Raw genomic sequence first — 25,929 nt, 5'->3', positions numbered from 1 at the left:
TAATTAGAGATTGTGATTCCAGTTCTGTCTGTTTGTGGTGTGTGTAATTAGAGATTGTGATTCTGTTCTGTCTGTGTGTGCTGTGTGTAATTAGAGATTGTGATTCCAGTTCTGTCTGTGTGTGTTGTGTATAATTAGAGATTGTGATTCCAGTTCTGTCTGTGTGTGTTGTGTATAATTAGAGATTGTGATTCCCGTTCTGTCTGTGTGTGTTGTGTTTAATTAGAGATTGTGATTCCCGTTTTGTCTGTGTGTGGTGTGTATAATTAGAGATTGTGATTCAAGTTCTGTCTGTGTGTGGTGTGCATAATTAGAGATTGTGATTCTGTTCTGTCTGTGTGTGGTGTGTATAATTAGAGATTGTGATTCCAGTTCTGTCTGTGTGTGGTGTGTATATTTAGAGATTGTGATTCTGTTCTGTCTGTGTGTGGTGTGTATAATTAGTGATTGTGATTCCCGTTCTGTCTATGTGTGGTGTGTATAATTAGAGATTGTGATTCCCGTTCTGTCTGTGTGTGGTGTTTATAATTAGAGATTGTGATTCCCGTTCTGTCTGTGTGTGATGTGTATAATTAGAGATTGTGATTCCCGTTCTGTCTGTGTGTGGTGTGTATAATTAGTGATTGTGATTCCCGTTCTGTCTGTGTGTGTAATGTGTATAATTAGAGATTGTGATTCCAGTTCTGTCTGTGTGTTTGGTGTGTATAATTAGAGATTGTGATTCCCGTTCTGTCTGTGTGTGTGATGTGTATAATTAGAGATTGTGATTCCCGTTCTGTCTGTGTGTGATGTGTATAATTAGAGATTGTGATTCCCGTTCTGTCTGTGTGTGGTGTGTATAATTAGAGATTGTGATTCCCTTCCTGTCTGTGTGGTGTGTATAATTAGTGATTGTGATTCCCGTTCTGTCTGTGTGTGGTGTGTATAATTAGAGATTGTGATTCGAGTTCTGTCTGTGTGTGGTGTGTATAATTATAGATTGTGATTCCCGTTCTGTCTGTGTGTGGTGTGTATAATTAGAGATTGTGATTCCCGTTCTGTCTGTGTGTGGTGTGTACAATTAGAGATTGTGATTCCCGTTCTGTCTGTGTGTGGTGTGTATAATTAGAGATTGTGATTCCCGTTCTGTCTTTGTGTGGTGTATAATTAGAGATTGTGATTCCAGTTCTGTCTGTTTGTGGTGTATAATTAGAGATTGTGATTCCCGTTCTGTCTGTGTGTGATGTGTATAATTGAGATTGTGATTCCCGTTCTGTCTGTGTGTCGTGTGTATAATTAGAGATTGTGATTCCCGTTCTGTCTGTGTGTGGTGTGTATAATTAGAGATTGTGATTCCAGTTCTGTCTGTGTGTGTGGTGTGTATAATTAGAGATTGTGATTCCAGTTCTGTCTGTGTGTGGTGTGTATAATTAGAGATTGTGATTCCCGTTCTGTCTGTGTGTGGTGTGTATAATTAGAGATTGTGATTCCAGTTCTGTCTGTGTGTGGTGTGTACAATTAGAGATTGTGATTCCCGTTCTGTCTGTGTGTGGTGTGTACAATTAGAGATTGTGATTCCAGTTCTGTCTGTGTGTGTGTGGTGTGTATAATTAGAGATTGTGATTCCAGTTCTGTCTGTGTGTGGTGTGTATAATTAGAGATTGTGATTCCAGTTCTGTCTGTGTGTGGTGTTTATAATTCGAGATTGTGATTCCCGTTCTGTCTGTGTGTGGTGTGTACAATTAGAGATTGTGATTCCCGTTCTGTCTGTGTGCGGTGTGTATAATTAGAGATTGTGATTCCCGTTCTGTCTGTGTGTGGTGTGTATAATTAGAGATTGTGATTCCAATTCTGTCTGTGTGCGGTGTGTATAATTAGAGATTGTGATTCCCGTTCTGTCTGTGTGTGGTGTGTATAATTAGAGATTGTGATTCCCGTTCTGTCTGTGTGTGGTGTGTATAATTAGAGATTGTGATTCCCGTTCTGTCTGTGTGTGGTGTGTATAATTAGAGATTGTGATTCCAGTTCTGTCTGTGTGTGGTGTATATAATTAGAGATTGTGATTCCAGTTTTGTCTGTGTGTGGTGTGTATAATTGGAGATTGTGATTCTATTCTGTCTGTGTGTGGTGTGTACAATTAGAGATTGTGATTCCCGTTCTGTCTGTGTGTGGTGTGTATAATTAGAGATTGTGATTCCCGTTCTGTCTGTGTGTGGTGTGTATAATTAGAGATTGTGATTCCCGTTCTGTCTGTGTGTGGTGTGTATAATTAGAGATTGTGCTTCCAGTTCTGTCTGTGTGTGGTGTGTATAATTAGAGATTGTGATTCCAGTTTTGTCTGTGTGTGGTGTGTATAATTAGAGATTGTGATTCTATTCTGTCTGTGTGTGGTGTGTACAATTAGAGATTGTGATTCCCGTTCTGTCTGTGTGTGGTGTGTACAATTAGAGATTGTGATTCCCGTTCTGTCTGTGTGTGTAATGTGTATAATTAGAGATTGTGATTCCAGTTCTGTCTGTGTGAGGTGTGTATAATTAGAGATTGTGATTCCCGTTCTGTCTGTGTGTGTGATGTGTATAATTAGAGATTGTGATTCCCGTTCTGTCTGTGTGTGATGTGTATAATTAGAGATTGTGATTCGAGTTCTGTCTGTGTGTGGTGTGTATAATTAGAGATTGTGATTCCCGTTCTGTCTGTGTGTGGTGTGTATAATTAGAGATTGTGATTCCAGTTCTGTCTGTGTGTGGTGTGTATAATTAGAGATTGTGATTCTATTCTGTCTGTGTTTGGTGTGTATAATTAGAGATTGTGATTCCTGTTCTGTCTGTGTGTGGTGTGTATAATTAGAGATTGTGATTCCAGTTCTGTCTTTGTGTGGTGTGTACAATTAGAGATTGTGATTCCCGTTCTGTCTGTGTGTGGTGTGTATAATTAGAGATTGTGATTCCCGTTCTGTCTGTGTGTGGTGTGTACAATTAGAGATTGTGATTCCCGTTCTGTCTGTGTGTGGTGTGTATAATTAGAGATTGTGATTCCCGTTCTGTCTTTGTGTGGTGTGTATAATTAGAGATTGTGATTCCAGTTCTGTCTGTTTGTGGTGTATAATTCGAGATTGTGATTCCCGTTCTGTCTGTGTGTGATGTGTATAATTGAGATTGTGATTCCCGTTCTGTCTGTGTGTCGTGTGTATAATTAGAGATTGTGATTCCCGTTCTGTCTGTGTGTGGTGTGTATAATTAGAGATTGTGATTCCAGTTCTGTCTGTGTGTGTGGTGTGTATAATTAGAGATTGTGATTCCAGTTCTGTCTGTGTGTGGTGTGTACAATTAGAGATTGTGATTCCAGTTCTGTCTGTGTGTGTGCGGTGTGTATAATTAGAGATTTTGATTCCAATTCTGTCTGTGTGTGGTGTGTATAATTAGAGATTGTGATTCCCGTTCTGTCTGTGTGTGGTGTGTATAATTAGAGATTGTGATTCCCGTTCTGTCTGTGTGTGGTGTGTATAATTAGAGATTGTGATTCCCGTTCTGTCTGTGTGTGGTGTGTATAATTAGAGATTGTGATTCCACTTCTGTCTGTGTGTGGTGTGTATAATTAGAGATTGTGATTCCAGTTCTGTCTGTGTGTGGTGTGTATAATTAGAGATTGTGATTCCCGTTCTGTCTGTGTGTGGTGTGTATAATTAGAGATTGTGATTCCAGTTCTGTCTGTGTGTGGTGTGTATAATTAGAGATTGTGATTCCCGTTCTGTCTGTGTGTGGTGTGTATAATTAGAGATTGTGATTCCCGTTCTGTCTGTGTGTGGTGTGTATAATTAGAGATTGTGATTCCCGTTCTGTCTGTGTGTGTTGTGTTTAATTAGAGATTGTGATTCCCGTTTTGTCTGTGTGTGGTGTGTATAATTAGAGATTGTGATTCAAGTTCTGTCTGTGTGTGGTGTGTATAATTAGAGATTGTGATTCTGTTCTGTCTGTGTGTGGTGTGTATAATTAGAGATTGTGATTCCAGTTCTGTCTGTGTGTGGTGTGTATATTTAGAGATTGTGATTCTGTTCTGTCTGTGTGTGGTGTGTATAATTAGTGATTGTGATTCCCGTTCTGTCTATGTGTGGTGTGTATAATTAGAGATTGTGATTCCCGTTCTGTCTGTGTGTGGTGTTTATAATTAGAGATTGTGATTCCCGTTCTGTCTGTGTGTGATGTGTATAATTAGAGATTGTGATTCCCGTTCTGTCTGTGTGTGGTGTGTATAATTAGTGATTGTGATTCCCGTTCTGTCTGTGTGTGTATGTGTATAATTAGAGATTGTGATTCCAGTTCTGTCTGTGTGTTTGGTGTGTATAATTAGAGATTGTGATTCCCGTTCTGTCTGTGTGTGTGATGTGTATAATTAGAGATTGTGATTCCCGTTCTGTCTGTGTGTGATGTGTATAATTAGAGATTGTGATTCCCGTTCTGTCTGTGTGTGGTGTGTATAATTAGAGATTGTGATTCCCTTCCTGTCTGTGTGGTGTGTATAATTAGTGATTGTGATTCCCGTTCTGTCTGTGTGTGGTGTGTATAATTAGAGATTGTGATTCGAGTTCTGTCTGTGTGTGGTGTGTATAATTAGAGATTGTGATTCCCGTTCTGTCTGTGTGTGGTGTGTATAATTAGAGATTGTGATTCCAGTTCTGTCTTTGTGTGGGATGTACAATTAGAGATTGTGATTCCCGTTCTGTCTGTGTGTGGTGTGTATAATTAGAGATTGTGATTCCCGTTCTGTCTGTGTGTGGTGTGTACAATTAGAGATTGTGATTCCCGTTCTGTCTGTGTGTGGTGTGTATAATTAGAGATTGTGATTCTCATTCTGTCTTTGTGTGGTGTGTATAATTAGAGATTGTGATTCCAGTTCTGTCTGTTTGTGGTGTATAATTAGAGATTGTGATTCCCGTTCTGTCTGTGTGTGATGTGTATAATTGAGATTGTGATTCCCGTTCTGTCTGTGTGTCGTGTGTATAATTAGAGATTGTGATTCCCGTTCTGTCTGTGTGTGGTGTGTATAATTAGAGATTGTGATTCCAGTTCTGTCTGTGTGTGTGGTGTGTATAATTAGAGATTGTGATTCCAGTTCTGTCTGTGTGTGGTGTGTATAATTAGAGATTGTGATTCCCGTTCTGTCTGTGTGTGGTGTGTATAATTAGAGATTGTGATTCCAGTTCTGTCTGTGTGTGGTGTGTACAATTAGAGATTGTGATTCCCGTTCTGTCTGTGTGTGGTGTGTACAATTAGAGATTGTGATTCCAGTTCTGTCTGTGTGTGTGTGGTGTGTATAATTAGAGATTGTGATTCCAGTTCTGTCTGTGTGTGGTGTGTATAATTAGAGATTGTGATTCCAGTTCTGTCTGTGTGTGGTGTTTATAATTCGAGATTGTGATTCCCGTTCTGTCTGTGTGTGGTGTGTACAATTTGAGATTGTGATTCCCGTTCTGTCTGTGTGCGGTGTGTATAATTAGAGATTGTGATTCCCGTTCTGTCTGTGTGTGGTGTGTATAATTAGAGATTGTGATTCCAATTCTGTCTGTGTGCGGTGTGTATAATTAGAGATTGTGATTCCCGTTCTGTCTGTGTGTGGTGTGTATAATTAGAGATTGTGATTCCCGTTCTGTCTGTGTGTGGTGTGTATAATTAGAGATTGTGATTCCCGTTCTGTCTGTGTGTGGTGTGTATAATTAGAGATTGTGATTCCAGTTCTGTCTGTGTGTGGTGTATATAATTAGAGATTGTGATTCCAGTTTTTTCTGTGTGTGGTGTGTATAATTGGAGATTGTGATTCTATTCTGTCTGTGTGTGGTGTGTACAATTAGAGATTGTGATTCCCGTTCTGTCTGTGTGTGGTGTGTATAATTCGAGATTGTGATTCCCGTTCTGTCTGTGTGTGGTGTGTATAATTAGAGATTGTGATTCCCGTTCTGTCTGTGTGTGGTGTGTATAATTAGAGATTGTGATTCCAGTTCTGTCTGTGTGTGGTGTGTATAATTAGAGATTGTGATTCCAGTTTTGTCTGTGTGTGGTGTGTACAATTAGAGATTGTGATTCCCGTTCTGTCTGTGTGTGTAATGTGTATAATTAGAGATTGTGATTCCAGTTCTGTCTGTGTGAGGTGTGTATAATTAGAGATTGTGATTCCCGTTCTGTCTGTGTGTGGTGTGTACAATTAGAGATTGTGATTCCCGTTCTGTCTGTGTGTGTAATGTGTATAATTAGAGATTGTGATTCCAGTTCTGTCTGTGTGAGGTGTGTATAATTAGAGATTGTGATTCCCGTTCTGTCTGTGTGTGTGATGTGTATAATTAGAGATTGTGATTCCCGTTCTGTCTGTGTGTGATGTGTATAATTAGAGATTGTGATTCCCGTTCTGTCTGTGTGTGGTGTGTATAATTAGAGATTGTGATTCCCGTTCTGTCTGTGTGTGGTGTGTATAATTAGAGATTGTGATTCCAGTTCTGTCTGTGTGTGGTGTGTATAATTAGAGATTGTGATTCTATTCTGTCTGTGTTTGGTGTGTATAATTAGAGATTGTGATTCCTGTTCTGTCTGTGTGTGGTGTGTATAATTAGAGATTGTGATTCCAGTTCTGTCTTTGTGTGGTGTGTACAATTAGAGATTGTGATTCCCGTTCTGTCTGTGTGTGGTGTGTATAATTAGAGATTGTGATTCCCGTTCTGTCTGTGTGTGGTGTGTACAATTAGAGATTGTGATTCCCGTTCTGTCTGTGTGTGGTGTGTATAATTAGAGATTGTGATTCCCGTTCTGTCTTTGTGTGGTGTGTATAATTAGAGATTGTGATTCCAGTTCTGTCTGTTTGTGGTGTATAATTCGAGATTGTGATTCCCGTTCTGTCTGTGTGTGATGTGTATAATTGAGATTGTGATTCCCGTTCTGTCTGTGTGTCGTGTGTATAATTAGAGATTGTGATTCCCGTTCTGTCTGTGTGTGGTGTGTATAATTAGAGATTGTGATTCCAGTTCTGTCTGTGTGTGTGGTGTGTATAATTAGAGATTGTGATTCCAGTTCTGTCTGTGTGTGGTGTGTACAATTAGAGATTGTGATTCCAGTTCTGTCTGTGTGTGTGCGGTGTGTATAATTAGAGATTTTGATTCCAATTCTGTCTGTGTGTGGTGTGTATAATTAGAGATTGTGATTCCCGTTCTGTCTGTGTGTGGTGTGTATAATTAGAGATTGTGATTCCCGTTCTGTCTGTGTGTGGTGTGTATAATTAGAGATTGTGATTCCCGTTCTGTCTGTGTGTGGTGTGTATAATTAGAGATTGTGATTCCAGTTCTGTCTGTGTGTGGTGTGTATAATTAGAGATTGTGATTCCACTTCTGTCTGTGTGTGGTGTGTATAATTAGAGATTGTGATTCCAGTTCTGTCTGTGTGTGGTGTGTATAATTAGAGATTGTGATTCCCGTTCTGTCTGTGTGTGGTGTGTATAATTAGAGATTGTGATTCCAGTTCTGTCTGTGTGTGGTGTGTATAATTCGAGATTGTGATTCCAGTTCTGTCTGTTTGTGGTGTATAATTAGAGATTGTGATTCCCGTTCTGTCTGTGTGTGATGTGTATAATTAGAGATTGTGATTCCCGTTCTGTCTGTGTGTCGTGTGTATAATTAGAGATTGTGATTCCCGTTCTGTCTGTGTGTGGTGTGTATAATTAGAGATTGTGATTCCAGTTCTGTCTGTGTGTGTGGTGTGTATAATTAGAGATTGTGATTCCAGTTCTGTCTGTGTGTGGTGTGTATAATTAGAGATTGTGATTCCCGTTCTGTCTGTGTGTGGTGTGTATAATTAGAGATTGTGATTCCAGTTCTGTCTGTGTGTGGTGTGTATAATTAGAGATTGTGATTCCCGTTCTGTCTGTGTGTGGTGTGTATAATTAGAGATTGTGATTCCCGTTCTGTCTGTGTGTGGTGTGTATAATTAGAGATTGTGATTCCCGTTCTGTCTGTGTGTGGTGTGTATAATTAGAGATTGTGATTCCAGTTCTGTCTGTGTGTGGTGTGTATAATTCGAGATTGTGATTCCAGTTTTGTCTGTGTGTGGTGTGTATAATTAGAGATTGTGATTCTATTCTGTCTATGTGTGGTGTGTACAATTAGAGATTGTGATTCCCGTTCTGTCTGTGTGTGGTGTGTATAATTAGAGATTGTGATTCCCGTTCTGTCTGTGTGTGGTGTGTATAATTAGAGATTGTGATTCCAGTTCTGTCTGTGTGTGGTGTGTATAATTAGAGATTGTGATTGCAGTTTTGTCTGTGTGTGGTGTGTATAATTGGAGATTGTGATTCTATTCTGTCTGTGTGTGGTGTGTACAATTAGAGATTGTGATTCCCGTTCTGTCTGTGTGTGGTGTGTATAATTAGAGATTGTGATTCCCGTTCTGTCTGTGTGTGGTGTGTATAATTAGAGATTGTGATTCCCGTTCTGTCTGTGTGTGGTGTGTATAATTAGAGATTGTGATTCCCGTTCTGTCTGTGTGTGGTGTGTATAATTAGAGATTGTGATTCCCGTTCTGTCTGTGTGGTGTGTATAATTCGAGATTGTGATTCCAGTTTTGTCTGTGTGTGGTGTGTATAATTAGAGATTGTGATTCTATTCTGTCTGTGTGTGGTGTGTACAATTAGAGATTGTGATTCCAGTTTTGTCTGTGTGTGGTGTGTATAATTAGAGATTGTGATTCTATTCTGTCTGTGTGTGGTGTGTACAATTAGAGATTGTGATTCCCGTTCTGTCTGTGTGTGTGGTGTGTATAATTAGAGATTGTGATTCCAGTTCTGTCTGTGTGTGGTGTGTATAATTAGAGATTGTGATTCCAGTTCTGTCTGTGTGTGGTGTGTATAATTAGAGATTGTGATTCCCGTTCTGTCTGTGTGTGGTGTGTACAATTGGAGATTGTGATTCCCGTTCTGTCTGTGTGTGGTGTGTATAATTAGAGATTGTGATTCCCGTTCTGTCTGTGTGTGGTGTGTATAATTAGAGATTGTGATTCCCGTTCTGTCTGTGTGGTGTGTATAATTAGAGATTGTGATTCCAGTTCTGTCTGTGTGTGGTGTGTATAATTAGAGATTGTGATTCCAGTTTTGTCTGTGTGTGGTGTGTATAATTAGAGATTGTGATTCTATTCTGTCTGTGTGTGGTGTGTACAATTAGAGATTGTGATTCCCGTTCTGTCTGTGTGGTGTGTATAATTAGAGATTGTGATTCCAGTTCTGTCTGTGTGTGGTGTGTATAATTAGAGATTGTGATTCCCGTTCTGTCTGTGTGTGGTGTGTACAATTAGAGATTGTGATTCCCGTTCTGTCTGTGTGGTGTGTATAATTAGAGATTGTGATTCCAGTTCTGTCTGTGTGTGGTGTGTATAATTAGAGATTGTGATTCCAGTTTTGTCTGTGTGTGGTGTGTATAATTAGAGATTGTGATTCCAGTTCTGTCTGTGTGTGGTGTGTGTAATTAGAGATTGTGATTCCCGTTCTGTCTGTGTGTGGTGTGTACAATTAGAGATTGTGATTCCCGTTCTGTCTGTGTGTGGTGTGTACAATTAGAGATTGTGATTCCCGTTCTGTCTGTGTGTGGTGTGTATAATTAGAGATTGTGATTCCCGTTCTGTCTGTGTGTGGTGTATATAATTAGAGATTGTGATTCCTGTTCTGTCTGTGTGTGGTGTGTATAATTAGAGATTGTGATTCCCGTTCTGTCTGTTTGTGGTGTGTACAATTAGAGATTGTGATTCCCGTTCTGTCTGTGTGCGGTGTGTATAATTAGAGATTGTGATTCCCGTTCTGTCTGTGTGTGTGGTGTGTATAATTAGAGATTGTGATTCCAATTCTGTCTGTGTGTGGTGTGTATAATTAGAGATTGTGATTCCAATTCTGTCTGTGTGTGGTGTGTATAATTAGAGATTGTGATTCCTGTTCTGTCTGTGTGTGGTGTGTATAATTAGACATTGTGATTCCCGTTCTGTCTGTGTATGGTGTGTATAATTAGAGATTGTGATTCCCGTTCTGTCTGTTTGTGGTGTGTACAATTAGAGATTGTGATTCCCGTTCTGTCTGTGTGCGGTGTGTATAATTAGAGATTGTGATTCCCGTTCTGTCTGTGTGTGTGGTGTGTATAATTAGAGATTGTGATTCCAATTCTGTCTGTGTGTGGTGTGTATAATTAGAGATTGTGATTCCGATTCTGTCTGTGTGTGGTGTGTATAATTAGAGATTGTGATTCCTGTTCTGTCTGTGTGTGGTGTGTATAATTAGAGATTGTGATTCCCGTTCTGTCTGTTTGTGGTGTGTACAATTAGAGATTGTGATTCCCGTTCTGTCTGTGTGCGGTGTGTATAATTAGAGATTGTGATTCCCGTTCTGTCTGTGTGTGTGGTGTGTATAATTAGAGATTGTGATTCCAATTCTGTCTGTGTGTGGTGTGTATAATTAGAGATTGTGATTCCAATTCTGTCTGTGTGTGGTGTGTATAATTAGAGATTGTGATTCCCGTTCTGTCTGTGTGTGGTGTGTATAATTAGACATTGTGATTCCCGTTCTGTCTGTGTGTGGTGTGTATAATTAGAGATTGTGATTCCTGTTCTGTCTGTGTGTGGTGTGTATAATTAGACATTGTGATTCCCGTTCTGTCTGTGTGTGGTGTGTATAATTAGAGATTGTGATTCCCGTTCTGTCTGTGTATGGTGTGTATAATTAGAGATTGTGATTCCCGTTCTGTCTGTGTGTGGTGTGTATAATTAGAGATTGTGATTCCAGTTCTGTCTGTGTGTGGTGTGTATAATTAGAGATTGTGATTCCCGTTCTGTCTGTGTGTGATGTGTATAATTAGAGATTGTGATTCCCGTTCTGTCTGTGTGTGGTGTGTATAATTAGAGATTGTGATTCCCGTTCTGTCTGTGTGTGGTGTGTATAATTAGAGATTGTGATTCCCGTTCTCTCTGTGTGTGATCTGTATAATTATTGACTGGTACTGTGACTAATATTGTCTCACCTTTTATGCATAAACCCAGATTTCTCTTTCCCTTTTTTTAACCTGCACTCACACCTTTAAATGTGTCGGTATCTGAACCTCCAGATGTTTTTGTTCCTCTATTTGGCATTTTAACGTTTCGGGCCAAACTCCTTTCACTGTTTTTAGAAAGTGCTGCTACACGTTCCACTGCATTAATCTGTGTGTGGGTTCAAATAATCCACCTTCTCCAGCATTCCCTTCATACCCGTTGACAGCAACACGAAATGAAATTAAGAAGAGTGAAGAAAGAGAAAAAAAAAGGAAAGGTCAGAATGTGGATCGGATAGAGTTGATCCCATTAATTTTGCCAGTTCTGGTTATCCTCCTCCTACAAGTCATTGCCTCGAAATAGAATCAGGCACCTCATCTGTCCCGTCTGCTCTTCAAACTTGGTCAGGCACTGGAATATGTGAAAGTATGGACAGATCAAGCTATCTGGCCCGTTGAGCCACATCCTTCCACAAAGATTGCACAATTTTTCCTGTCAAGGGCTCCGCTGAGGCAGGTGAAACATCGGGAAAACTTTCAAGGGGGTGAGGCTCTCCCTGTGATGTTTCTCCCTGATCCTTTTGGGTAATTTGGTGAAACTCCAGAACTCCAATTCCACTGTACAATCTGTCTTAGTTCACAGACATCAGTCCTGTGGCTGCAACATGGAAGGAGCCATCGCGTTCAATACGGTGTTCACTTATCGCCCTCTCTGCTTCACCTCAGAACCTTTCACTAACCTTTGCATTAGCTACTTCCTTTGGGAGTCTGTTGGACATGTCTTACACTCCAGTCTCTCTCCAGCTGGCTCAATTTGTAATTGTGTCCTTCACCTCTACTTTTATAATTTAAATTAAATAATTATCTTGCATCTTCATTTTATTTACATGCACCTATATAGAACCATAGAACAGAAGGAGGCCATTCAGACCCTCATGTCTGTGCTGGCTCTTTGCTGAAGGAATACAAAGCTGAACCCCCTCCCCTGCTGTCTCCCCATAACCCTGTATCTTCCTCAACTTCAAATACTTATCCAATTTTCCCTTAAGTGATGCTTAAACCACTCCCTGTGGCAAAGCATTCTGTGATCCAACAACCCTCAATGTGAAGACATTTCTCCTCACCTCTCCCTCACTTCCTTGATAACAATTTTAAATTGATGACCATTCATCACTGATTCTCCAGCCAGAGGAAATAGTCTATCCCGATTCATCCTATCAAGACCCATCATCATTTTAAAAACCTCCTCTTCGCCTTCCCTGCTTCAGTGAAAATAGTCCCAGTATCTCAAATTGCTCTGCAAAAACTCGAGTTCCCCATCCCTGGGATCATCCATGCTGCTCAGTGTTTTTGAAGACCTGAAACTTGTCCTCTCTCAATGTTGTGATCTTTGGGGAAACAAATTAAGTTCAGTAGGCGAATTTAGGGTTTTAAATCACAGAATTATCTTTGTTACTTTTCTCCAAACCATCTCAGTGCGTAAATGACCTTTTGACGGTTCCGTGCCCGAACTAGTTAACTGGTCAGTGAGCGACCACTCTCCCTTGCTGACTAAAGTCCACCATAGTTACCATTGAAATCTCACCACCCTGGGAACAGTCAGTTTCACTCAATTGTATTCAAGTTTTCCCTGATAAAGCAGAAGGAGCTAATTCATTACCCCCGCCCCTTTCTGGATACTGACTCGACTTTCTGCCAATTGCTTCTCGACATTCCTAACAGGTTATTAATTGGATACCATCCAACGTGTTGTGTGGCACTGCCACCGTGCTAAATGGGATAGATTCAGAACAGATCTAGCAGCTCAAAACTGGGCATCCATGAGGTGCTGTGGGCCATCAGCAGCAGCAGAATTGTATTCCAGCACAATCTGTAACCTCATGGCCCGGCATATTCCTCACTCTACCATTACCAACAAGCCAGGGGATCAACCCCGGTTCAATGAGGAGTGTAGAAGAGCATGCCAGGAGCAGCACCAGGCGTACCTAAAAATGAGGTGCCAACCTGGTGAAGCTGCAACTCAGGACTACATGCATGCTAAACAGCGGAAGCAACATGCTATAGACAGAGCTAAGCGATTCCACAACCAACGGATCAGATCAAACATCTGCAGTCCTGCCACATCCAGTCATGAATGGTGGTGGACAATTAAACAACTAGCGGGAGGAGGAGGCTCTGCAAACATCCCTATCCTCAATGTTGGCAGAGTCCAGCACGTGAGTGCAAAAGACAAGCCTGAAGCCTTTGGAACCATCTTCAGCCAGAAGTGCCGAGTGGATGATCCATCTCGGCCTCCTCCCGATATCCCCACCATCACAGAAGCCAGTCTTCAGCCAATTCGATTCACTCCACGTGATATCAAGAAACGGCTGAGTGCACTGGATACAGCAAAGGCTATGGGCCCTGACAACATCCCAGCTGTAGTGCTGAAGACTTGTGCTCCAGAACTAGCTGCGCCTCTAGCCAAGCTGTTCCAGTACAGCTACAACACTGGCATCTACCCGACAATGTGGAAAATTGCCCAGGTATGTCCTGTCCACAAAAAACAGGACAAATCCAATCCGGCAAATTACCGCCCCATCAGTCTACTCTCAATCATCAGCAAAGTGATGGAAGGTGTCGTCAACAGTGCTATCAAGCGGCACTTACTCACCAATAACTGCTCACCAATGCTCAGTTTGGGTTCCGCCAGGACCACTCGGCTCCAGACCACATTACAGCCTTGGTCCAAACATGGACAAAAGATCTGAATTCCAGAGGTGAGGTGAGAGTGACTGCCCTTGACATCAAGGCAGCATTTGACCGAGTGTGGCACCAAGGAGCCCGGGTAAAATTGAAGTCAATGGGAATCAGGGGGAAAACTCTCCAGTGGCTGGAGTCATACCTAGCACAAAGGAAGATGGTAGTGGTTGTTGGAGGCCAATCATCTCAGCCCCAGGACATTGCTGCAGGAGTTCCTCAGGGCAATGTCCTCGGCCCAACCATCTTCATCTGCTTCATCAATGACCTTCCCTCCATCATAAGGTCAGAAATGGGAATGTTCGCTGATGATTGCACAGTGTTCAGTTCCATTCGCAACCCCTCAGATAATGAAGCAGTCCGAGCCCGCATGCAGCAAGACCTGGACAAAATCCAGGCTTGGGCTGATCAGTGGCAAGTAACATTCGTGCCAGACAAATGCCAGGCAATGACCATCTCCAACAAGAGAGAGTCTAACCACCTCCCCTTGACATTCAACGGCATTACCATCGCCGAGTCCCCCACCATCAACATCCTGGGGGTCACCATTGACCAGAAACTTATCTGGACCAGCCATATAAATACTGTGGCTACAAGAGCAGATCAGAGGCTGGGTATTCTGTGGCGAGTGACTCACCTCCTGACTCCCCAAAGCCTTTCCACCATCGACAAGGCACAAGTCAGGAGTGTGATGGAATACTCTCCACTTGCTTGGATGAATGCAGCTCCAACAACACTCAAGAAGCTCGACGTCATCCAGGACAAAGCAGCCCACTTGATTGGCACCCCATCCACCACCCTAAACATTCACTTCCTTCACCACCGGCACACTGTGGCTGCAGTGTGCACCATCCACAGGATGCACTGCAGCAACTCGCCAAGGCTTCTTCGACAGCACCTCCCAAACCCGCGACCTCTACCACCTGGGTAGCAGGCACATGGGAACACCACCTGGGCAGCAGGCACATGGGAACACCACCACCTGCACGTCCCCCTCCAAGTCACACACCATCCCGACTTGGAAATATATCGCCGTTCCTTCATCGTCGCTGGGTCAAAATCCTGGAACTCCCTTCCTAACAGCACTGTGGGAGAACCTTCACCACACGGACTGCAGCGGTTCAAGAAGGCAGCTCACCACCACCTTCTCAAGGGCAATTAGCGATGGGCAATAAATGCCGGCCTCGCCAGCGACGCCCACATCCCATGAACGAATAAAAAAAAAACAGGTTTATAATTAACAAAATGAAATTCTTTGTAACAGCAATAGATTATTTTACTTAAAATGTAACCAATGTCATGTTTCTCAGATTGTCTTCAACCATTATATTATAGGTTGATCTTTTAAAGAATTTCATGTTTGTAAAATTAATGCAGTTAAAAATCTTAAAAGACCATTGCAGTTGATTACAGAGCATCCCCTGACCATTATAGCAGAGAGAGTACCTTTAATAGCAGAAATCATGGCCCACGACTGTCCGAATGCACTCCCGCCATAAATCCTGTGGTAAGCCCAGGAACTAGGCTGGGACCCACCTTGGTCAGCCTTCTCCACTAGTTTCCATGGGGTCTTGTTTGGGTGGAATCTCTGCCCAATCCAAACAAGGTCACATATATCAGAGAGGACATGCCCAAGGGAGAGTCCTGCCCAAGGGAGAGCCTTGCCTCAGGGAAGGTGCTACCCATGGGAGTGTCCTGCCCAAGGGAGTGTCCAGCCCAAGGGAGTGTCCAGCCCAAGGGAGGTCCTGCCCAAGGGAGGTCCTGCCCAAGGGAGGTCCTGCCCAAGGGAGATCCTGCCCAACGCACGTCCAGCCAGGCAAGAAGTTTCTTCGTTGCTGGTCTGGGATCCAGCAAGAGAAAGAAGGCAAAGTGGCCTTGCCTGGGAGGCCCACCTTCATCCCTGAAGACTCAGGCTGCCAAATGTAAGAGTTCAGCCCACTTTACAAGAGGGCCGATAGACTCTGACCACAAGGCTTCTGTGTCTGGAGATGCTGGGTGGACGCCCGAGATGCACTCTGAATGGTACACTGCCAGCAATTCTGTATATGGGTGACCTCTCCCTGACCTCCCATACTCAGGTGAGGTCAGGAGAAGAGTTCGCTCACAGACACATCCCAGCATTTAAGCCAGGATGTCAGCCCAGTGTATTTTTGACCCACATATTAGTTTGCTGGTTTAATTTCAGTTTGTAAATTGCCAATTGTAGGGATGTTGAAGAATCAGATTCTTCTGAAACTTCCTGTGACACTCACGATATGTTTTCATTTTCAGCGGTGTCAATATGAAATATGCAACTATGAAAATATTCAAGAGTATATGTGCTCCGCCCTTCACTCATATGTTCTCGCTTGTAAAGCCCGGGGGATACGGTTGACAGGCTGGATGAGTCACGTGAAAGTCTGCAGTACGTATGGATTTAAGAGAAAAACTATGACCAACCTTAGCTTTCCAAAACTGGTTGAGAGATGAGTGTTCATTCATTCCATAGGACGACCATTGTTCAAGGTTAAAGGGTTAATTGGATTCATTGGAAGGTGTGGTGATATAGGCTGTTGTCAGAGATACGGACACAGAGGCCAAAATTCCTGATTTGGGAGGGTGGAAATGATGACTTGCGACAGGCAGAGGTGCCAGGAATTTGGGATGGAACCTGGATGGATCTAGTTTCCGCCTCAGAACTGGTGTGTTGCAAATTCAGATCAATGGGGACACTTGTGTCCGCCCTCATCTGCAGCCAACTTTGGAACATGTTTGGGGGCATTCTTGGGCTACCCTGGGACTTCATCCCATGACACCCTTGTTAGGCCCAACAAAAGCCACGCCTGCTGAGATCTACGCCGAGGAAATGCCCCAACAAAATTTCTCACCGAAGGTAATCAATCCCCGAGGAGTCCAATGACCTTAAAATGAAAGCTCCCTATTCCTTTTACGGAAAATGTTTGAAAAATTGACATTATAATGAGGCTATTAAGGGCATCTAGCTTCCTCCCCCACCGCCCCTCCCCACCCTCAGGCAGTCAGGACGGGCACCTGTTGCCTGGCCCCGATGATTAAAATGACACATCCCCCATATCCTGAAGAGTCATCTTGCCCTGCTGCTCTTCCAGCGGTGGAGAAAGGCATTTCGGGGCCACACAGTGGAGCCCAGTCACTTTGTCAAACACGAGCGACGTGGAGTCAGTTTAAGGCACTCTCCTGCACCTTCCAGTAGTTCACTACAAGGTGGCATTGGCAGAAGACTGGACATTATCAGAGCTCATCCAACAACCACACAACAACCCAGATTTTCCAGTATGGGTTCAGTTTGTACCCGAAGGATGAGGAATGGGTTTTAGATAGACTGACATTGAAGTTTTCGATTTACTCTGAATTTTATGAGTTCAACTCATTATCATAATTATGCACAGCTCAAGGTCCCGATTTGTCCAAGTTCAGGGAATGGGAAATTTCAGGCAAGTGAAATTTAAAGGAATTTTAAATATTCAAGGGGAGTGACACAAGAGGAGTGTCTAAAATTCTGTAAGCCTTTCTAAAAGCACAAAAGGCATTTCAGTCCATTAAGAGACTTTTCCAAGGCTGGGGGGATGAGAAGGCGACAAATGACAAGCTATAAATGAAGGGGAAGGAAAACCAAGATACCAACAAGTGATGGCTGCTGGAGTGGAGGTGATGCTGTGTGAGATGGTGAGGAGTGGAGGTGATGCTGTGTGAGAGGGTGAGGAGTGGAGCTGATGCTGTGTGAGAGGGTTAGGAGTGGAGGTGATGCTGTGTGAGAGGGTGAGGAGTGGAGGTGATGCTGTGTGAGAGGGTGAGGAGTGGAGCTGATGCTGTGTGAGAGGGTTAGGAGTGGAGGTGATGCTGTGTGAGATGGTGAGGAGTGGAGGTGATGCTGTGTGAGAGGGTGAGGAGTGGAGGTGATGCTGTGTGAGAGGGTGAGGAGTGGAGTTGATGCTGTGTGAGGGGGTTAGGAGTGGAGGTGATGCTGTGTGAGAGGGTGAGGAGTGGAGCTGATGCTGTGTGAGAGGGTTAGGAGTGGAGGTGATGCTGTGTGAGAGGGTGAGGAGTGGAGGTGATGCTGTGTGAGAGGGTGAGGAGTGGAGTTGATGCTGTGTGAGGGGGTTAGGAGTGGAGGTGATGCTGTGTGAGAGGGTGAGGAGTGGAGGTGATGCTGTGTGAGAGGGTTAGGAGTGGAGGTGATGCTGTGTGAGAGGGTGAGGAGTGGAGGTGATACTGTGTGAGAGGGTTAGGAGTGGAGGTGATGCTGTGTGAGAGGGTGAGGAGTGGAGCTGATGCTGTGTGAGAGGGTTAGGAGTGGAGGTGATGCTGTGTGAGAGGGTGAGGAGTGGAGGTGATGCTGTGTGAGAGGGTGAGGAGTGGAGCTGATGCTGTGTGAGAGGGTTAGGAGTGGAGGTGATGCTGTGTGAGATGGTGAGGAGTGGAGGTGATGCTGTGTGAGAGGGTGAGGAGTGGAGGTGATGCTGTGTGAGAGGGTGAGGAGTGGAGTTGATGCTGTGTGAGGGGGTTAGGAGTGGAGGTGATGCTGTGTGAGAGGGTGAGGAGTGGAGGTGATGCTGTGTGAGAGGGTGAGGAGTGGAGGTGATGCTGTGTGAGATGGTTAGGAGTGGAGGTGATGCTGTGTGAGAGGGTGAGGAGTGGAGGTGATGCTGTGTGAGAGGGTGAGGAGTGGAGGTGATGCTGTGTGAGAGGGTGAGGAGTGGAGGTGATGCTGTGTGAGAGGGTGAGGAGTGGAGGTGATGCTGTGTGAGAGAGTGAGGAGTGGAGGTGATGCTGTGTGAGGGGTTAGGAGTGGAGGTGATGCTGTGTGAGGGGGTTAGGAGTGGAGGTGATGCTGTGTGAGATGGTGAGGAGTGGAGGTGATGCTGTGTGAGAGGGTGAGGAGTGGAGGTGATGCTGTGTGAGATGGTTAGGAGTGGAGGTGATGCTGTGTGAGAGGGTGAGGAGTGTAGGTGATGCTGTGTGAGAGGGTTAGGAGTGGAGGTGATGCTGTGTGAGAGGGTGAGGAGTGGAGGTGATGCTGTGTGAGATGGTGAGGAGTGGAGGTGATGCTGTGTGAGATGGTGAGGAGTGGAGCTGATGCTGTGTGAGAGGGTTAGGAGTGGAGGTGATGCTGTGTGAGAGGGTGAGGAGTGGAGGTGATGCTGTGTGAGAGGGTTAGGAGTGGAGGTGATGCTGTGTGAGAGGGTGAGGAGTGGAGGTGATGCTGTGTGAGAGGGTGAGGAGTGGAGGTGATGCTGTGTGAGAGGGTGAGGAGTGGAGGTGATGCTGTGTGAGATGGTGAGGAGTGGAGGTGATGCTGTGTGAGATGGTGAGGAGTGGAGGTGATGCTGTGTGAGATGGTGAGGAGTGGAGGTGATGCTGTGTGAGGGGGTTAGGAGTGGAGGTGATGCTGTGTGAGAGGGTGAGGAGTGGAGGTGATGCTGTGTGAGAGGGTTAGGAGTGGAGGTGATGCTGTGTGAGAGGGTGAGGAGTGGAGGTGATGCTGTGTGAGAGGGTTAGGAGTGGAGGTGATGCTGTGTGAGAGGTTAGGAGTGGAGGTGATGCTGTGTGAAGGTGAGGAGTGGAGGTGATGCTGTGTGAGATGGTGAGGAGTGGAGGTGATGCTGTGTGAGATGGTGAGGAGTGGAGGTGATGCTGTGTGAGATGGTGAGGAGTGGAGGTGATGCTGTGTGAGATGGTGAGGAGTGGAGGTGATGCTGTGTGAGAGGGTTAGGAGTGGAGGTGATGCTGTGTGAGAGGGTTAGGAGTGGAGGTGATGCTGTGTGAGAGGGTTAGGAGTGGAGGTGATGCTGTGTGAGAGGGTTAGGAGTGGAGGTGATGCTGTGTGAGATGGTGAGGAGTGGAGGTGATGCTGTGTGAGATGGTTGAGAGTGGAGGTGATGCTGTGTGAGAGGGTTAGGAGTGGAGGTGATGCTGTGTGAGATGGTGAGGAGTGGAGGTGATGCTGTGTGAGATGGTGAGGAGTGGAGGTGATGCTGTGTGAGATGGTGAGGAGTGGAGGTGATGCTGTGTGAGGGGTAGGAGTGGAGGTGATGCTGTGTGAGAGGGTGAGGAGTGGAGGTGATGCTGTGTGAGATGGTGAGGAGTGGAGGTGATGCTGTGTGAGAGGGTGAGGAGTGGAGGTGATGCTGTGTGAGAGGGTGAGGAGTGGAGGTGATGCTGTGTGAGATGGTTAGGAGTGGAGGTGATGCTGTGTGAGATGGTGAGGAGTGGAGGTGATGCTGTGTGAGTGGGTTAGGAGTGGAGGTGATGCTGTGTGAGATGGTGAGGAGTGGAGGTGATGCTGTGTGAGGGGGTTAGGAGTGGAGGTGATGCTGTGTGAGATGGTGAGGAGTGGAGGTGATGCTGTGTGAGAGGGTGAGGAGTGGAGGTGATGCTGTGTGAGAGGGTGAGGAGTGGAGGTGATGCTGTGTGAGAGGGTGAGGAGTGAGGTGATGCTGTGTGAGAGAGTGAGGAGTGGAGGTGATGCTGTGTGAGAGGGTTAGGAGTGGAGGTGATGCTGTGTGAGATGGTGAGAGTGGAGGTGATGCTGTGTGAGATGGTGAGGAGTGGAGGTGATGCTGTGTGAGAGGGTTAGGAGTGGAGGTGATGCTGTGTGAGATGGTTAGGAGTGGAGGTGATGCTGTGTGAGAGGGTTAGGAGTGGAGGTGATGCTGTGTGAGAGGGTGAGGAGTGGAGGTGATGCTGTGTGAGGGGTGAGGAGTGGAGGTGATGCTGTGTGAGAGGGTTAGGAGTGGAGGTGATGCTGTGTGAGAGGGTGAGGAGTGGAGGTGATGCTGTGTGAGAGGTGAGGAGTGGAGGTGATGCTGTGTGAGAGGGTGAGGAGTGGAGGTGATGCTGTGTGAGATGGGTGAGGAGTGGAGGTGATGCTGTGTGAGATGGTGAGGAGTGGAGGTGATGCTGTGTGAGAGGGTGAGGAGTGGAGGTGATGCTGTGTGAGAGGGTTAGGAGTGGAGGTGATGCTGTGTGAGAGGGTTAGGAGTGGAGGTGATGCTGTGTGAGAGGGTGAGGAGTGGAGGTGATGCTGTGTGAGAGGGTGAGGAGTGGAGGTGATGCTGTGTGAGAGGGTGAGGAGTGGAGGTGATGCTGTGTGAGAGGGTGAGGAGTGGAGGTGATGCTGTGTGAGAGGGTGAGGAGTGGAGGTGATGCTGTGTGAGAGGGTGAGGAGTGGAGGTGATGCTGTGTGAGAGGGTTAGGAGTGGAGGTGATGCTGTGTGAGATGGTGAGGAGTGGAGGTGATGCTGTGTGAGAGGGTTAGGAGTGGAGGTGATGCTGTGTGAGATGGTGAGGAGTGGAGGTGATGCTGTGTGAGATGGTGAGGAGTGGAGGTGATGCTGTGTGAGAGGGTGAGGAGTGGAGGTGATGATGTGTGAGAGGGTGAGGAGTGGAGGTGATGCTGTGTGAGATGGTGAGGAGTGGAGGTGATGCTGTGTGAGAGGGTTAGGAGTGGAGGTGATGCTGTGTGAGAGGGTGAGGAGTGGAGGTGATGCTGTGTGAGAGGGTTAGGAGTGGAGGTGATGCTGTGTGAGAGGGTTAGGAGTGGAGGTGATGCTGTGTGAGATGGTGAGGAGTGGAGGTGATGCTGTGTGAGAGGGTTAGGAGTGGAGGTGATGCTGTGTGAGAGGGTTAGGAGTGGAGGTGATGCTGTGTGAGATGGTGAGGAGTGGAGGTGATGCTGTGTGAGAGGGTTAGGAGTGGAGGTGATGCTGTGTGAGATGGTGAGGAGTGGAGGTGATGCTGTGTGAGATGTTGAGGAGTGGAGGTGATGCTGTGTGAGGGGTTAGGAGTGGAGGTGATGCTGTGTGAGAGGGTTAGGAGTGGAGGTGATGCTGTGTGAGAGGGTGAGGAGTGGAGGTGATGCTGTGTGAGATGGTGAGGAGTGGAGGTGATGCTGTGTGAGGGGGTTAGGAGTGGAGGTGATGCTGTGTGAGAGGGTTAGGAGTGGAGGTGATGCTGTGTGAGATGGTGAGGAGTGGAGGTGATGCTGTGTGAGAGGGTGAGGAGTGGAGGTGATGCTGTGTGAGATGGTGAGGAGTGGAGGTGATGCTGTGTGAGATGGTGAGGAGTGGAGGTGATGCTGTGTGAGAGGGTGAGGAGTGGAGGTGATGCTGTGTGAGAGGGTTAGGAGTGGAGGTGATGCTGTGTGAGAGGGTGAGGAGTGGAGGTGATGCTGTGTGAGAGGGTTAGGAGTGGAGGTGATGCTGTGTGAGAGGGTGAGGAGTGGAGGTGATGCTGTGTGAGAGGGTGAGGAGTGGAGGTGATGCTGTGTGAGAGGGTTAGGAGTGAGGTGATGCTGTGTGAGAGGGTGAGGAGTGGAGGTGATGCTGTGTGAGAGGGTGAGGAGTGGAGGTGATGCTGTGTGAGATGGTGAGGAGTGGAGGTGATGCTGTGTGAGGGGGTTAGGAGTGGAGGTGATGCTGTGTGAGATGGTGAGGAGTGGAGGTGATGCTGTGTGAGATGGTTAGGAGTGGAGGTGATGCTGTGTGAGAGGGTGAGGAGTGGTGGTGATGCTGTGTGAGAGGGTGAGGAGTGGAGGTGATGCTGTGTGAGATGGTGAGGAGTGGAGGTGATGCTGTGTGAGAGGGTGAGGAGTGGAGGTGATGCTGTGTGAGATGGTGAGGAGTGGAGGTGATGCTGTGTGAGATGGTGAGGAGTGGAGGTGATGCTGTGTGAGAGGGTGAGGAGTGGAGGTGATGCTGTGTGAGAGGGTTAGGAGTGGAGGTGATGCTGTGTGAGAGGGTGAGGAGTGGAGGTGATGCTGTGTGAGATGGTGAGGAGTGGAGGTGATGCTGTGTGAGAGGGTGAGGAGTGGAGGTGATGCTGTGTGAGAGGGTTAGGAGTGGAGGTGATGCTGTGTGAGAGGGTGAGGAGTGGAGGTGATGCTGTGTGAGGGGGTTAGGAGTGGAGGTGATGCTGTGTGAGAGGGTGAGGAGTGGAGGTGATGCTGTGTGAGAGGGTGAGGAGTGGAGGTGATGCTGTGTGAGAGGGTTAGAGTGGAGGTGATGCTGTGTGAGAGGGTGAGGAGTGGAGGTGATGCTGTGTGAGAGGGTGAGGAGTGGAGGTGATGCTGTGTGAGATGGTTAGGAGTGGAGGTGATGCTGTGTGAGAGGGTTAGGAGTGGAGGTGATGCTGTGTGAGAGGGTGAGGAGTGGAGGTGATGCTGTGTGAGAGGGTGAGGAGTGGAGGTGATGCTGTGTGAGAGGGTTAGGAGTGGAGGTGATGCTGTGTGAGAGGGTGAGGAGTGGAGGTGATGCTGTGTGAGAGGGTGAGGAGTGGAGGTGATGCTGTGTGAGAGGGTTAGGAGTGGAGGTGATGCTGTGTGAGAGAGTGAGGATTGGAGGTGATGCTGTGTGAGATGGTGAGGAGTGGAGGTGATGCTGTGTGAGATGGTGAGGAGTGGAGGTGATGCTGTGTGAGATGGTGAGGAGTGGAGGTGATGCTGTGTGAGAGGGTTAGGAGTGGAGGTGATGCTGTGTGAGGGGGTTAGGAGTGGAGGTGATGCTGTGTGAGATGGTGAGGAGTGGAGGTGATGCTGTGTGAGAGGGTGAGGAGTGGAGGTGATGCTGTGTGAGAGGGTTAGGAGTGGAGGTGATGCTGTGTGAGATGGTGAGGAGTGGAGGTGATGCTGTGTGAGAGGGTTAGGAGTGGAGGTGATGCTGTGTGAGAGGGTTAGGAGTGGAGGTGATGCTGTGTGAGAGGGTTAGGAGTGGAGGTGATCCTGTGTGAGAGGGTGAGGAGTGGAGGTGATGCTGTGTGAGATGGTGAGGAGTGGAGGTGATGCTGTGTGAGAGGGTGAGGAGTGGAGGTGATGCTGTGTGAGAGGGTGAGGAGTGGAGGTGATGCTGTGTGAGAGGGTGAGGAGTGGAGTGATGCTGTGTGAGGGGGTTAGGAGTGGAGGTGATGCTGTGTGAGAGGGTGAGGAGTGGAGGTGATGCTGTGTGAGAGGGTTAGGAGTGGAGGTGATGCTGTGTGAGAGGGTTAGGAGTGGAGTGATGCTGTGTGAGAGGGTTAGGAGTGGAGGTGATGCTGTGTGAGAGGGTGAGGAGTGGAGGTGATGCTGTGTGAGAGGGTGAGGAGTGGAGGTGATGCTGTGTGAGATGGTGAGGAGTGGAGGTGATGCTGTGTGAGATGGTGAGGAGTGGAGGTGATGCTGTGTGAGAGGGTTAGGAGTGGAGGTGATGCTGTGTGAGAGGGTGAGGAGTGGAGGTGATGCTGTGTGAGAGGGTGAGGAGTGGAGGTGATGCTGTGTGAGGGGGTGAGGAGTGGAGGTGATCTGTGTGAGAGGGTGAGGAGTGGAGGTGATGCTGTGTGAGATGGTGAGGAGTGGAGGTGATGCTGTGTGAGATGGTGAGGAGTGGAGGTGATGCTGTGTGAGAGGGTTAGGAGTGGAGGTGATGCTGTGTGAGATGGTGAGGAGTGGAGGTGATGCTGTGTGAGAGGGTTAGGAGTGGAGGTGATGCTGTGTGAGAGGGTGAGGAGTGGAGGTGATGCTGTGTGAGATGGTGAGGAGTGGAGGTGATGCTGTGTGAGATGGTGAGGAGTGGAGGTGATGCTGTGTGAGAGGGTTAGGAGTGGAGGTGATGCTGTGTGAGAGGGTTAGGAGTGGAGGTGATGCTGTGTGAGGGGGTTAGAGTGGAGGTGATGCTGTGTGAGATGGTGAGGAGTGGAGGTGATGCTGTGTGAGAGGGTTAGGAGTGGAGGTGATGCTGTGTGAGAGGGTGAGGAGTGGAGGTGATGCTGTGTGAGATGGTGAGGAGTGGAGGTGATGCTGTGTGAGATGGTTAGGAGTGGAGGTGATGCTGTGTGAGATGGTGAGGAGTGGAGGTGATGCTGTGTGAGAGGGTTAGGAGTGGAGGTGATGCTGTGTGAGATGGTGAGGAGTGGAGGTGATGCTGTGTGAGGGGGTTAGGAGTGGAGGTGATGCTGTGTGAGATGGTGAGGAGTGGAGGTGATGCTGTGTGAGATGGTGAGGAGTGGAGGTGATGCTGTGTGAGATGGTGAGGAGTGGAGGTGATGCTGTGTGAGAGGGTTAGGAGTGGAGGTGATGCTGTGTGAGGGGTTAGGAGTGGAGGTGATGCTGTGTGAGAGGGTTAGGAGTGGAGGTGGTGCTGTGTGAGAGGGTGAGGAGTGGAGGTGGTGCTGTGTGAGAGGGTGAGGAGTGGAGGTGATGCTGTGTGCAGATGGTGAGGAGTGGAGGTGATGCTGTGTGAGATGGTGAGGAGTGGAGGTGATGCTGTGTGAGAGGGTTAGGAGTGGAGGTGATGCTGTGTGAGGGGTTAGGAGTGGAGGTGATGCTGTGTGAGAGGGTTAGGAGTGGAGGTGATGCTGTGTGAGAGGGTTAGGAGTGGAGGTGATGCTGTGTGAGATGGTGAGGAGTGGAGGTGATGCTGTGTGAGAGGGTTAGGAGTGGAGGTGATGCTGTGTGAGATGGTGAGGAGAGGAGGTGATGCTGTGTGAGATGGTGAGGAGTGGAGGTGATGCTGTGTGAGAGGGTGAGGAGTGGAGGTGATGCTGTGTGAGAGGGTGAGGAGTGGAGGTGATGCTGTGTGAGAGGGTGAGGAGTGGAGGTGATGCTGTGTGAGATGGTGAGGAGTGGAGGTGATGCTGTGTGAGATGGTTAGGAGTGGAGGTGATGCTGTGTGAGATGGTGAGGAGTGGAGGTGATGCTGTGTGAGATGGTTAGGAGTGGAGGTGATGCTGTGTGAGAGGGGGTTAGGAGTGGAGGTGATGCTGTGTGAGAGGGTGAGGAGTGGAGGTGATGCTGTGTGAGAGGGTGAGGAGTGGAGGTGATGCTGTGTGAGATGGTGAGGAGTGGAGGTGATGCTGTGTGAGAGGGTGAGGAGTGGAGGTGATGCTGTGTGAGATGGTGAGGAGTGGAGGTGATGCTGTGTGAGAGGGTGAGGAGTGGAGGTGATGCTGTGTGAGAGGGTGAGGAGTGGAGGTGATGCTGTGTGAGATGGTGAGGAGTGAGGTGATGCTGTGTGAGATGGTTAGGAGTGGAGGTGATGCTGTGTGAGATGGTTAGGAGTGGAGGTGATGCTGTGTGAGAGGGTTAGGAGTGGAGGTGATGCTGTGTGAGGAGGGTTAGGAGTGGAGGTGATGCTGTGTGAGGGGGTTAGGAGTGGAGGTGATGCTGTGTGAGATGGTGAGGAGTGGAA

General features: G+C 46.9%; 1 protein-coding gene across 1 annotated transcript in view; it reads left to right on the top strand.

Annotated features, from left to right (window-relative positions):
* The window catches only part of LOC137328116 (mucin-6-like), a 553,886-nt gene that overhangs the window by 243,253 nt on the left and 284,704 nt on the right, over positions 1-25,929 (top strand). Inside the window, exon 13 of the mRNA XM_067994296.1 lies at positions 16,025-16,157. Coding sequence (XP_067850397.1) covers positions 16,025-16,157 — 133 coding nt within the window. The remainder of the gene's footprint in view (positions 1-16,024; positions 16,158-25,929) is intronic.

This window comes from Heptranchias perlo, chromosome 12 (genome assembly GCF_035084215.1).
Source record: "Heptranchias perlo isolate sHepPer1 chromosome 12, sHepPer1.hap1, whole genome shotgun sequence".
Taxonomy (NCBI): Eukaryota; Metazoa; Chordata; class Chondrichthyes; order Hexanchiformes; family Hexanchidae; genus Heptranchias; species Heptranchias perlo.
Note: the sequence above shows the minus strand (reverse complement) of the source record. Positions and strands in the feature narration are given on the sequence as shown.